Below are 12,240 nucleotides of genomic sequence, written 5' to 3'. Positions count from 1 at the left end.
CAGCCGGCATGCGCACCCTAGGAGGTGGGGAGGACGGCTGGGAGGACAGCCAGCTGGAAATTAGAGGAAAAGTAGGCCAAAGATGAAGCGGCGCCAGGACCGGCACATGAGCTCTGGCGTCCGCAGACAAGGAGAGGCAGGGAGAATCGGTGCGGTGGCGGCCCAGCCCTAACAGTAGGCACAATGTGATTGCGTCCTAGTTACCACCTTGACCAGAGAGAAAGTTTTGCATAAGGATAAAGACAAATCAATGGCCCCAGTCCAACTGGGGTGCAGCTGAAATCCGAAAAAAACTTGAGGGCAGTAACTACCATTGAAAACTGCCCAAATTTGTCTCTCTGTAAGTAGAGATGAGCAGACTTTTGGTCCAAAGGCATTGGTGCTCTCTAATCATGCTTGTGATCCCGACCGCATAGTTGCGATCCCGCGAATATGCGGCTAGGATATTCCATGGATTTCAACATCGATTCCCTGGAATATCCTGGCCGCATATTCCCAGGAGCGCAACTATGCGCACGGGATCACAGGCATGAGGAGAGAGCGAACTGCTTTCGGACAAAAAGTCCGAACAGTTTGCTCATCTCTAAACCTAAGCACATGTTCCATTATGGGTGAGATTTATCCAACCTTGTGCAGAGGGGTAGTTGCCCATAGCAACCAATCAAATCCCAGATGTAATTTTTTAAAAAGGCCTCTGAAAGGTGAAATCTGATTGGTTGCTATGGGCAACTGCTCCACTGCTTCCTCCTCTGTTCATTTGCAGAAGTTTTATTACATTTCCCATCTGACTATTAAGGGCCGTGGTGATAGCTGCATTGTAAGGCCCCGTTCCCACTGAGCAAAGCTAGCGGAATTCCGCAACGGAATTGTCCGCCGCGGAATGCCGTTAGCCTCCCGCTCATAATGGGAGTCTATGGGAGGCGCGCGCTGCTGCTCTGTACGCGCTGAAGAATGAACATGTTCATTCTTCAGCGCGGACAGGGCAGGAGCGCGCGCCTCCCATAGAGTCCCATTATGAGCGGGAGGCTAACGGCATTCCGCGGCGGACAATTCCGTCGCGGAATTCCGCTACCTTTGCTCAGTGGGAACGGAGCCTAATACCGCAGATGTAAGACCAGTGCAGCCTCCCAACACTGCACATCAAAAAGATAGATCCTAGCTTCCTATATGAATACTAATACTCCAAATGAGGCCACTGTTGACTGAAAAGATCAAAGTGATCATTGAGAAGAGATTTTACAACGATCCATATACTGACAGGGAAAGAAAATGAAACCAGTTTTGGTACTTTAAAGCCAAATTCAAACGCTCTTTATATATGGTCCAGGCACAACTAAAAAAAAGACAGGATTACATCAACCTACAGAAACCCTACTGTGTTGATCCAGAGGAAGGCAAAAACCCCTTAACATACAGGCAGACCATGGATAGGATAGGAGTGTTTTGCACAGAACAGGAAAAAAACTGCATGTGCGGAAGAAAAACAAAAAAAAACATACAACGGCCCCTATATGTCTTTTTCTTTTTGCTCAAAAACACTGCAACAAGAGGGAAAAATGAGACGCTGGTAATCTGCCAAGTACAGCCGATAATTATCTGGTTTACTAGTACTCTAGTGGTACTTTTACACGGAGTGATAATTCGCCCGATCGCACGACTAACGATTTCGAATGAACAATGTGTTTTTCATAATGATCAGCGTTTAGACGGAACGATATATTGTACAGAAAAATCGTTTTGCGATCACTTAAGCCTATCTCACACATAGGTTAAATCGGTGAAAGACTGTTTACACGGAACGATCTGCAATTTTTTTGCGAACGACCAACGATGATTTGAGAACATGTTGAAAGATCAAAATGAACGATTTCTCACTCCTTGCTTGATCATTCGCTGTGTTTACACGGAACGATTATTGCTCAAATGCCATCGTTATCGTGCAAATTCCCTGTCATGTCCATTTGCTCAAAATCTCCTGTAGACGTTGACCCCAATCACCCAATGATGGCCAGAAAGGTGACATTTCAGCCTCTGTTCTGGGGGTTTCCGGAGGGGTCTCCTTTCTTCTGCTGGATGGAACAGCGTAGACTTCCAAAGAGAAGGATCCAGTAAGAAAAGAAGTATACTTTGTGGTATAATTTTTTTTTTTTTACATGGGAGTCTATGTATTGCAATCGTATAGAATCAAACAGTGAGGATATGTATTGCCTCTTGCCCTAAAGCTTTATTCACATGTTGTTGTCATATCATAGATTCTGCATTGACTTTGATGCAACTTTAGAAAGGGGTTAATATAAGGGGTTAATGGAGCAAAAGAAAAAAAAATCAGCTGCATTTAGCTCAGGTTCAGCACTGAGGTCAATGGATCAAGTCCCATCCATTTATTCATCCTAATCAGCAGAATAAAGAAGGATATGAAAGGCAGCTGAGCGGACAGAGCTGAGTATCAGACAAACAGGCAGCGGTGGTGTCATAGTAAACATGGAGGCTTATTCTCAATTGCTCAAAAAGTCCAAGCTAAAGTGTAGGACGAGCAATCGCTATGTGCGCTGCGGGATGGCGGAGTTTTTGGGGACTCTCATATTAATTGTAAGTAGAGTTCTGTGCAATATATATATTCCCCTACCTTTCCTCTGTAAGGGTGCGTTCACACCTACAGGATCTGCAGCAGATTTGATGCTGTGTTCAGTAATTTAAATGAAATCTGCTGCAGAAAATCAGCTGCAGATCCTGTAGGTGTGAGCGCACCATAAGGGTACAAACACACACCCCGTATACGCAGCAGATATGATGCCGTGTTCAGTTATTTAGATCTATAAAATACGCTGCGATACAGTGTGTGTGTGTGAAGCTACCCTTACCTCCGAGATAACTGCTAATATTTCTGTAAAATATTTTGATCCATCTGTGTTTGTTAATAGTAAAATGCAACTTCTTACGTCCTCTGTCCACAACCTCCAACTTAATGGATGCCATACATCATAACATTAAATTTTCTTCCCCCTCTCAGTTATTTGGCTGTGGGTCTGTAGCTCAGATGGAATTAAGTGGTTTTGCCAAAGCCCAGTTCCTAAGCGTTAATATGGCGTTTGGCTTTGCGGTCACTGCCGGGGCCTATGTGTGCGCTGGGGTCTCAGGTGAGCAATTCAATATAGAATTATGATGATCTTTTATGTTACCCATTTTACATTACTTATCCTGTACTGATCCTGAGTTACATCCTGTATTATACTCCAGAGCTGCACTCACTATTCTGTTGGTGGATTCACTGTGTACATACATTACATTACTTATCCTATACTGATCCTGAGTTACATCCTGTATTATACTCCAGAGCTGCACTCACTATTCTGTTGGTGGAGTCTCTGTGTATATACATTACATTACTTATGCTGTACTGATCCTGAGTTACATCCTGTATTTTTCTTCAGAGCTGTACTCACTATTCTATTAACTAGAACTATGGTTATTGCCTCTTTGTTCTTTCATGCACCAGGTGCCCACCTCAATCCGGCTGTGTCTCTCTCCATGTTCCTCCTCCAGAAGATGAATGGGAGGCTTTTGCTAGTCTACTGTTTGGCACAATTCCTTGGCTCCTTTATCGGTGCTTGCCTGGTGTTTGCCCTGTATTTTGGTGAGTACTCAAGCAATTATTTGTTTTAATATATTGAAATATAAAGTTTGTGGACACTTCTTGTTTAAAGTGACTGTATCACCAGGCCCAGGCTGAAGCACTGGAGGGGGGCCGACCCACCCTTAGGCTGCATTCCCACGTTCCGTGATCCTGACGGATCACGGACGTGGAATGCATGTACCGGAGTCCCCCCGCCCGGACAGCATCTGTAATTAGATGCGGGGAGCGGGGGAGACTGTATTCATAAGCGCCGCACTGTAATGAATCAGCGCGGCACTTATTAATACAGTCTCCCCCGCTCCCAGCATCTAATTACAGATGCTGTCCGGGCGCAGGGGGGCTCCAGTACATGCATTCCACGTCCGTGATCCGTCAGGATCACGGAACGTGGGTATGCAGCCTAAGTGGGAAGAAACCCCAGCCCCTCCATGACGTGACTCCATTAGAATCAATTGAACCCTATCAAGAGGATGGTCCTCATTATGTGGCCAGAGTGGAGAGTGGTTATAAAACATTTTTAGTGTAATGTTCCAGTTTCCCTGCGGAGGTGCTGTAGTCTTACTCCACATCTACTGCCAGGTTATTTGCACCTACCTGTAGATCACTATTGATGAGTAAATCATTTCTGAACTTTTACCTTGTCTTCTAGACGCCCTTCATGTATACAGTGGAGGCAACTGGACAGTATATGGACCACAGGCGACTGCTGGTATATTTGCCTCCTATCCGTCAGAACATCTGAGTGCAATTAATGGATTCACAGATCAGGTAAGGTCTGAGGATGCTGTGTACCTAGATTTTACAATAATTTGCTAAAAACTTTACACTTTTTTTTTTTTGCTTCTATGGTGCAGTATAGACTATTACAGAGAATATTGGAGAAGATTGTGAATGTGGCAGGCACGGGTTTCCAGCTATGGTTATTCCTATTTTTCCATTAAAATTATTTTCCAGTACCTACCCCTGTCCATGAATAGTACCATTTTGCATCAATTGTGGTAAAAATCACATAAAAACCTGAAAAAATGCAAAATGTGAACAAAGCTTCAAGAAAATTCACGGCTTCAATATATAATGATTCCATAGGAAGAGCAGCATACACATATAGATGGGAGGGGTCTGTGAGCTGCCTGGAGTCATCTGATTGGGGAGTGATATCATCCTGTACCTGACAGCAGGGCCGTATTTACCACAAGGCACCCGTGGTCCGGTGCCTAGGGCAGCACCTTCAAGGGAAGGAAACAACTTTTTATTTATTTTTTAGTCTCCCACCTTCCAGTCAGACTTGCCAGTAAATCTGGTGTCTTTATAAGTTACAGTATGGTGGTGTTAAATGTGATGCCTGGAGCTACTACCTACCAATCCTGTGGTGAGAATTCTTTCAGACAATATGTAGACTGCTCTAATCATTGATTCAATGTGGAAAATTGTTTGTTTTAAGCAGTTAAAAACCATGAAAATGTCCTTCCAAAACCATTCTCCCCCACGCTCCCCAAGATGGTGCGTCTTCAGGTTTAGTGCCTAGGGCAGCAGCAGCTGTTAATACGGCCCTGCCTGACAGGAAGTCAGCTGACCCAGGGAAGACCACTTGCTGTTGTCAGACTGGTGGTCACATAACCCAGTTAACAGTAAGAACATGGATGCGGCTGTGCTAGAAATAGATGACACTGCAGGAGTAGTGATAAGATGTGTCCCCTTTGCCTTGTTGTCAATTATAGAGACTATGCCCTCTCCCAAACGTTATATTATAGAGGTGTTACCTTTCATAATTATCAATTTTCTGACATGCCCCCAATGTCCAAAAGATGACTACTGGATCAGTAGAATGTGCATGCCTATTGCCATAAGGTCAGCAGAATAAGTGCCAAGGGAACAGGAAATGCCCTGTAACCTGTATTTGTCTGCATTGTTTTTCCTGTTGTGCCTAAGGTGATCGCCACTGCTGCCTTGATGATCTGCATTCTGGCCATTATCGATGAAGACAATAACGCAGCCCCCCGAGGTCTTCAGCCGTTTGTTATTGGACTTGTAGTTTTATTAGTTGGTCTTTCTATGGGATTCAACTGCGGATACCCCATTAATCCAGCACGGGACCTGGCGCCTCGACTGTTCACTGCCTTAGCTGGCTGGGGCCTAGAAGTCTTCAGGTAACGTCCTGAACTCATTTCTACATTGGCTGTTCTTACTAGTGCTAAGAGTGTGTATGTGTGAGTAGGTCTCTCTATCTATTTCTATACAATGGCTGAAATGATGTGTATGTTATTTATTATACTATTGAAGAGGTATAACTGCTATTGGGGAGAAAAAAAAAAGATGCTGCTTTGGAGGGGGACGAGCACTTGGTGCAGGACCTGCCTGATCACCTAATTGCTGGCTGGGATGAGACAATCATTAACTGAACAGGCAGGTCGTGCACCAAACGCTCATCCTGGAAGTGAGAAGAAGAGATGATATCACGGAAAGGTGAGTGTTTTTATTTTTGCTTCTTTTTGCGCCCACATTTTTTTTTTCTACAATACTGTATGTTGGAATACCTCTAATAACTAATCATAATTCTAAAGCTTGAGAGCTAAAATTTATCCAGTATCTCTGCTTGATTGGTGTCTGCAGAGTTTATTCTGGTAACCTGCATTTGGGGAAGTGTCCTTTTTTACACCAGACTCTGTGTAGGCATATGATAACATTGCCTTATAGTCTGTTTTGATGAATGACTTATCTTCTAGGGCTGGTGGAAACTGGTGGTGGGTGCCAGTGCTGGGCCCCATGATTGGAGGGGTTATTGGGACAACTATTTATGAGGTATTCATTGGGATCCATCATTCACCTAGCCAGAAGGAGGAACAAGATGAAGAGGAGCATTACCCCCCTGAATACGAGTTGGTTCACTCCACAGCATAGGTTGTATATCATCTGTAGCGTTCTCATTTACCTTTCAGGAATGCTGGGAACTGTTGCATTGAAATGGTCATTTGTTTGTTTTTCAGCATTTAAATTTTTTTTTTTACACATGGCATTTTTAAAATTTCAATTAAGATTTGTATTCATGAACTGTATGTCAGTTTCTATTTTTAATATATACAGCATATTTTGTCATTTTCCAATAAAGTTAACATGAAATTGATTTGATCCAGTTTTCTGGAAGTGGCTTTATAACACTAGCACAGGACATCAGTGTAGATAAGTCTAAAGCCGACCACACACCCTCAATAGCTGCCAACCATTAGATCATTCAGCTATCCCTGTGGATCCATCCAAATAAACGCTTGTGTTTATGTATACGGAATGTAGAGGAGGGGTAAGCCAGTGCAGAGCTGATCTACCACTATAAAGGGCACCTACTGTTCATGTATCTATACACTGTAAGCACAGCCCTTTTCCTTTTTAGTAGCCTATCTTCCCTACCTGGAATATCGCTGTAAAGAAACCTTCTCAGTCACCAAAAAATCCTTCTGGGATACAGAACAGAAAAAAAGACAAGGAGGGGGGTGCAGCTGTAGCTCCTTCAATATGAGGGAGAGACATACACCACTCATAAAAGTTCAGGATATTTTGGCTTGCAGGTGAAATTTTTAGGAAGAACCTAAAATGCCCTCTAACCTTTTACAGGTGAAGTTAATCTGACCTCCTCTAAACTTTTGAATGCACGTGAGCAACTGTTAAGGGCTTTAGAACTTGCTGTTCTCTAACAAGTAGCTTGCATATGGTGCATTTACAGAGATTTATCTGACAAATCTTTGAAGCCAAAGCCAGGGACAGACTATAAACAGAGAACAGGTCATAAAGGAAAGAGGGATCTATCCTCTTTTCAAATCCATTCCTGGCTTTAGAAATCTGTCAAATAAATCTTTGTAAATGCACCCTTAGCTGGTGGTGTTAGTGTGGGCAGGTGTGTCTAGTGGTAGTTGTATTACAGTATACAGGGCTCACACTACTTAACCCCTTAAGGACCGGGCCTGAAATGGCCTTAAGGACCGGAGCAAATTTTATGAATTTGACCAGTGTCACTTTATTTATTAATAACTTCGGGATGCTTTAACCTATCCGGCTGATTCTGAGATTGTGTTTTCTCGTGACATATTGTACTTCACATTTCTTGTAAATTGGAGTCGATACTTATAACGAATCTTTATGAAAAAACCCAAAATAGCGTGAAAAATTGTGAAAAAATGCATTTTTCCAACTTTAAAACTTTTCTGCTTATACAGAAAATGGTTATACCCCATAAATTATATATTAAATAGCATTAGCAACATATCTACTTTATGTTGGCGGCTTTTATTAAACTATATTTCATTTTTTATAGACAATAGAAAGCTTAAAACATTAGCAGCAAATTTCAAAATTTTCAGTAAAATTTCAAAATCAGATATTTTTAGGGAACTGTTCAGGTTTAGGCTGGGTTCACACTATGTATATTTGAGGCTGTATTTGTGAGGCTGTATAGCAACCAAAACCAGGAGTGGATTGAAAACACAGAAAGGCTCTGTTCACATAATGTTGTAATTGAGTGGATGGCCATCATTTAATGGCAAATATTTGCTGTTATTTTAAAACAACGGCTGTGGTATTGAAATAATGGCCGTTATTTACTGTTATATGGCGGCCATCCACTCAATTTCAACATTGTGTGAACAGATCCTTTCTGTGTTTTCAATCCACTCCTGGTTTTGGTTGCTATGAGGACCTGACATGAGGACCAAATACTGCCTGAAATATACATAGTGTGAACCCAGCCTTTAAGTGTATTTGAGGGGACTGTGTGTTAAAAAGCCCCACGAAGCACCCCATTTCAGAAACTGCACCCCCTAAACTCTGCAAAAGCACATCCAGAAAGTTTTTTAACCCTTTAGGGGAGTCACAGAAATAGGGGAGTCACAGAAATAAAAGCTAAGTGTGTAAGAAATTTGAAAATTTTAATTTTCTGTGCAGAGGTTTTATTGTAATCCAATATTTTTCATAATTATAAGCTTATTACCAGAGAAATGCACCCCAATATTGATTGCCCCGTTTCTGCAGTTTATAGAAATACCCCATATGTGGCCCTATTGCGCTATTTGACGCAACCACAAGCCTCAGATATAAGGGAGCGCCTAGTGAATTTCAAAGGCTCCGTTATTTTTGGTCATTTTTGACTGTACCACTTCAGGTTGGCAGAGGCTCTGGGGTGCCAAAACCTAAAAAACACCCCTAAAGGGACACCATTTAGGAAACTACACCCCTCAAGGAATGTAACAAGGGGTGCGGTGAGCATTTGGACCCCACAGGTGCTTCACAGATTTTCCGAACAATATGGCTTGAAAAAAGACTAAAGTATTTTTTACACTAAAATGTTGTTCTAGCCTTCAATTTTTCATTTTCACAAAGGGATAAAAGGAAAAAAAAAACACAAAACATGTAGCGCAGTTTCTCCCGAGTACAGAAATACCCCACATGTGGACATAAAGTGCCAAGCGGGCGCAGGACGAGCCTCCAAAGGGAAGGAGCGCCAATTGGCTTTTGGAAGCTGGATTTCACTGGAATGGATTTCAAGGGCCATGTCGCATTTACAGAGCCCTCGTCCTGCCAAGACACTGGAAACCCCCCACAAGTGACCCCATTCTGGAAACTACACCCCTCAAGGAATCTAACAAGGGGTGCAGTGAGCATATGGACCCCACTGGTGACGGGCACAAATGTGGAAAAATGTGACGTGAAAGTGAAAATTTTCATTTTTTCACTTTCATGGCACAAATGTGCCCGTCATCCAGGGGTCCATATCCTCATTGCACCCCTTGTTAGATTCCTTGAGGGGTGTAGTTTCCAGAATGGGGTCACTTGTGGGGGGTTTACAGTGTTTTGGCAGCACAAGGGCTCTGTAAATGCGACATGGCGTTCATCATCCATTCTAGCCAAATCCAACCTCTAAAATCCAAATGGCGCTCCTTCCCTTCGGAGGCTTGCCCTGCACCCACATGGCGCTTTATGTCCACATGTGGGGTATTTACGGACTCGGGGGAAATTGCTCTACACATTTTGTTGTTTTTTTTCTCTTTTAACCCCTTGTGAAAATGATAAATTCAAGGCTAGACCAACATTATAGTGTAAAAAATTTTATATTTCATTTTCACGCCACATTGTTCCACATTTGTGCCCGTCACCAGTGGGGTCCATATGCTCACTACACCCCTTGTTACATTCCTTGAGGGGTGTAGTTTCCATAATAGGGTCACTTGGGGGGGGGTTTAACTGTCTTGGCAACACAGGGGCCTTTTGAATGCAACATGGCCCCTCGAAATCCATTCCATCCAAATCCAGCCTTCAAAAACCAAATGGCGCACCTTCCCTTTGGAGGCTTACCCTGCACCCGCATGGCGCTTTATGTCCACATGTGGGGTATTTCCGTACTCAGGGGAAATTGCTCTACACATTTATTGTTTTTTTTTTTTTTTTATCTTTTAGCCCCTTGTGAAAATGAAAAAATCAAGACAAGATCAATGATTTAGAGTAAAAATTAAAAAAAAATTACACTAAATGTTGGTCTAGCCTTGATTTTTTTTCCATTTCCACAAGGGGTTAAAAAAGAAAATAAAAGAAAAACGTGTAGGGTAAATACCCCTACACGAAAATACCCCACATGTGGACATAATGTGCCATATGGGCACAGGGCAAGTCACCAAAAGGACAGAGCGCCATTTAGAGGCTGGAATGGAGGATGGAGGCCATGTTGCAATTACAAAGCTCCTGTGCTGCCAGGACAGTAGAAACCCCCCACAAGTGACCCCATTCTAGAAACTACACCCCATAAGGAATCTAACAAGGGGTGCAGTGAGCATATGGACCCCACTAGTGATGGGCACATGTGTAGAACATGTGCCGTGAAAATAAAAAATACTATTTTTTTCATTTTCACGTCCCAAATGTGGCCGTCACTTGGGGGCCATATACCCGCTGCCCCACTTGTTAGATTCCTTATGGGGTGTAGTTTCCAGAATGGGGTCACTTGTGGGGGGTTTCTACTGTCCTGGCCGCACAGAGGCTTTGTAATTGCATCATGGCATCCTCTAATGGGAATGGCAGCCATACCTATTTAGCTGGGGAAAAGGGACAATTCTAATTTATTTGGGGGTATTAGGCCAATTATTAGTTTATAAGGTTGGAAATGACAGGTGTCCATCAAACTCAACCTGTGTTGATCCAGAGGAAGGCAAAAAACCCTTGTGAGGCAGACGACAGTAGCCTCATCACAGGGGAAAAATTCCTTCCCTACTCCATAATGGCGATCAGAATAATCCCTGGATCAACGTGACCCCTGAAATAGGAATAAGGGACAGAATTTAGATAATGTAGAACCCCAGTGACGTGTGGTATGCCTTGAAGCGATCCAGTATGCAGAGGCCGGGGGGACAGGACAGGTGGCACACTGGAAAATGGCATCCTTCCTGATCCCCCTGTTACGCCACACTCTGCGCTTCTTCTGGGGTCTCCCTTTCTCCAGTGTGGGGGACGTCACCTGGAAAATGTTGTCCTGGTGCGATACGGGGTCCCTCATATCCAGAAGTGCTGGGTCCGCTCCATGGCTGCTAAATATTAGGGCTTTATTACTGCTTCTGATATTTACAGATCGTGCCGCAAGCTACAGTAGCTCGGGCAGCGAGGGACCAGAAGAGGGGGTGCTGGTATAAAAGTTATCCCCGTACAGGTGGTAACCTTTATCCAGCAGTGGGAAGATCAGTTCCCGGACGATCTTCCCACTAACTCCGAGGATGGGGGGGGGGGGAGGGGGCATCTGGGGGCTGGATTCGGGTGTCCCTTCCTTCCTTCATACACTCTTAAGGGTACGTGCACACTGCGGAATCGCGAAGGATAACCCTTTGTGCATTCCGCAGCTGGCACCCGCCGGCGGACTGATGCAGGCGCACGTCTCCGTCCGTGTCGTAGACTCCATTCTATGCACGGGCGGATTCCGCTCTCCGTCCAACGTGTTGATGGAATGACGGATGATGGAATCCGCCCGTGCAAAACATGGAGTCTATGAGACGGGCGGAGACGCGCGCCTGCATCAGTCCGCCGGCGGGTGCCAGCTGCGGAATGCACAAAGGGTTATCCTTCGCCATTCCGCAGTGTGCACGTACCCTAAATCTGTAAGAGTATCCTGAGGTATGCTCACAGAGTGTGTAGAATTTCACACCATACCGTCATCTCTTATTGGGACGGTACTGGCAGAAAAGACGTGTCTGGGGGGCAGCGTACGCTACGCTAACCCCAGACACAGGATGATGAGGATGATGAGGATGAATGGAGGAAAGAAGGATCCCCCCATTCATCCTCACTGGCTGTTTCAGTGTCGGAGGCAATAATAACGTATGCGTCCGATACCGAAAACACGCCGGGGGACACTTTTATATAGGGATTGGTATATGGGGTATGTAGTGGTGTAGTGTAAAACTTTATTCAATGTAGTGTAGTGTGGTGTAATGTAGTGTTTTTTTACGTGTTTTTTACAGTAAGTATACAAAAAAAACCTACGCCAAAAATGGTGTTGCTGATAAATGCCGCACTTATGTTCGGCACTTATCAGCAGACCGTGGCAGTAGGATATAAAAAAAAACCACCCTACGCCAAAAAGG

At 43.9% G+C, this 12,240-nt stretch overlaps 1 protein-coding gene across 1 annotated transcript; it reads left to right on the top strand.

The window, feature by feature from the left end:
- Positions 1-1,118: 1,118 nt before the first annotated feature.
- On the top strand, positions 1,119-6,640 carry LOC138767592 (aquaporin-3-like). Its single transcript, XM_069945195.1, has 6 exons — positions 1,119-2,108; positions 3,011-3,137; positions 3,497-3,634; positions 4,284-4,402; positions 5,564-5,781; positions 6,358-6,640. The coding sequence occupies exons 2-6, from the start codon at positions 3,038-3,040 to the stop codon at positions 6,530-6,532; spliced, it is 750 nt and encodes a 249-aa protein (XP_069801296.1). The 5' UTR covers positions 1,119-2,108; positions 3,011-3,037; the 3' UTR covers positions 6,533-6,640.
- Positions 6,641-12,240: the final 5,600 nt, after the last annotated feature.

The sequence above is a fragment of the Dendropsophus ebraccatus genome, chromosome 11 (genome assembly GCF_027789765.1).
Source record: "Dendropsophus ebraccatus isolate aDenEbr1 chromosome 11, aDenEbr1.pat, whole genome shotgun sequence".
Classification (NCBI taxonomy): Eukaryota; Metazoa; Chordata; class Amphibia; order Anura; family Hylidae; genus Dendropsophus; species Dendropsophus ebraccatus.
This window is presented reverse-complemented; position numbering and strand designations above follow the sequence as displayed.

Bases quoted from the DNA above. Each gene is read 5' to 3' on its own strand.
- LOC138767592 (XM_069945195.1), top strand. From the start codon at position 3,038: ATGGAATTAAGTGGTTTTGCCAAAGCCCAGTTCCTAAGCGTTAATATG. The intron at 3,635-4,283 runs GTGAGTACTCAA...CTTGTCTTCTAG, and splicing joins GGTGTTTGCCCTGTATTTTG to ACGCCCTTCATGTATACAGT. The intron at 5,782-6,357 runs GTAACGTCCTGA...CTTATCTTCTAG, and splicing joins TGGGGCCTAGAAGTCTTCAG to GGCTGGTGGAAACTGGTGGT.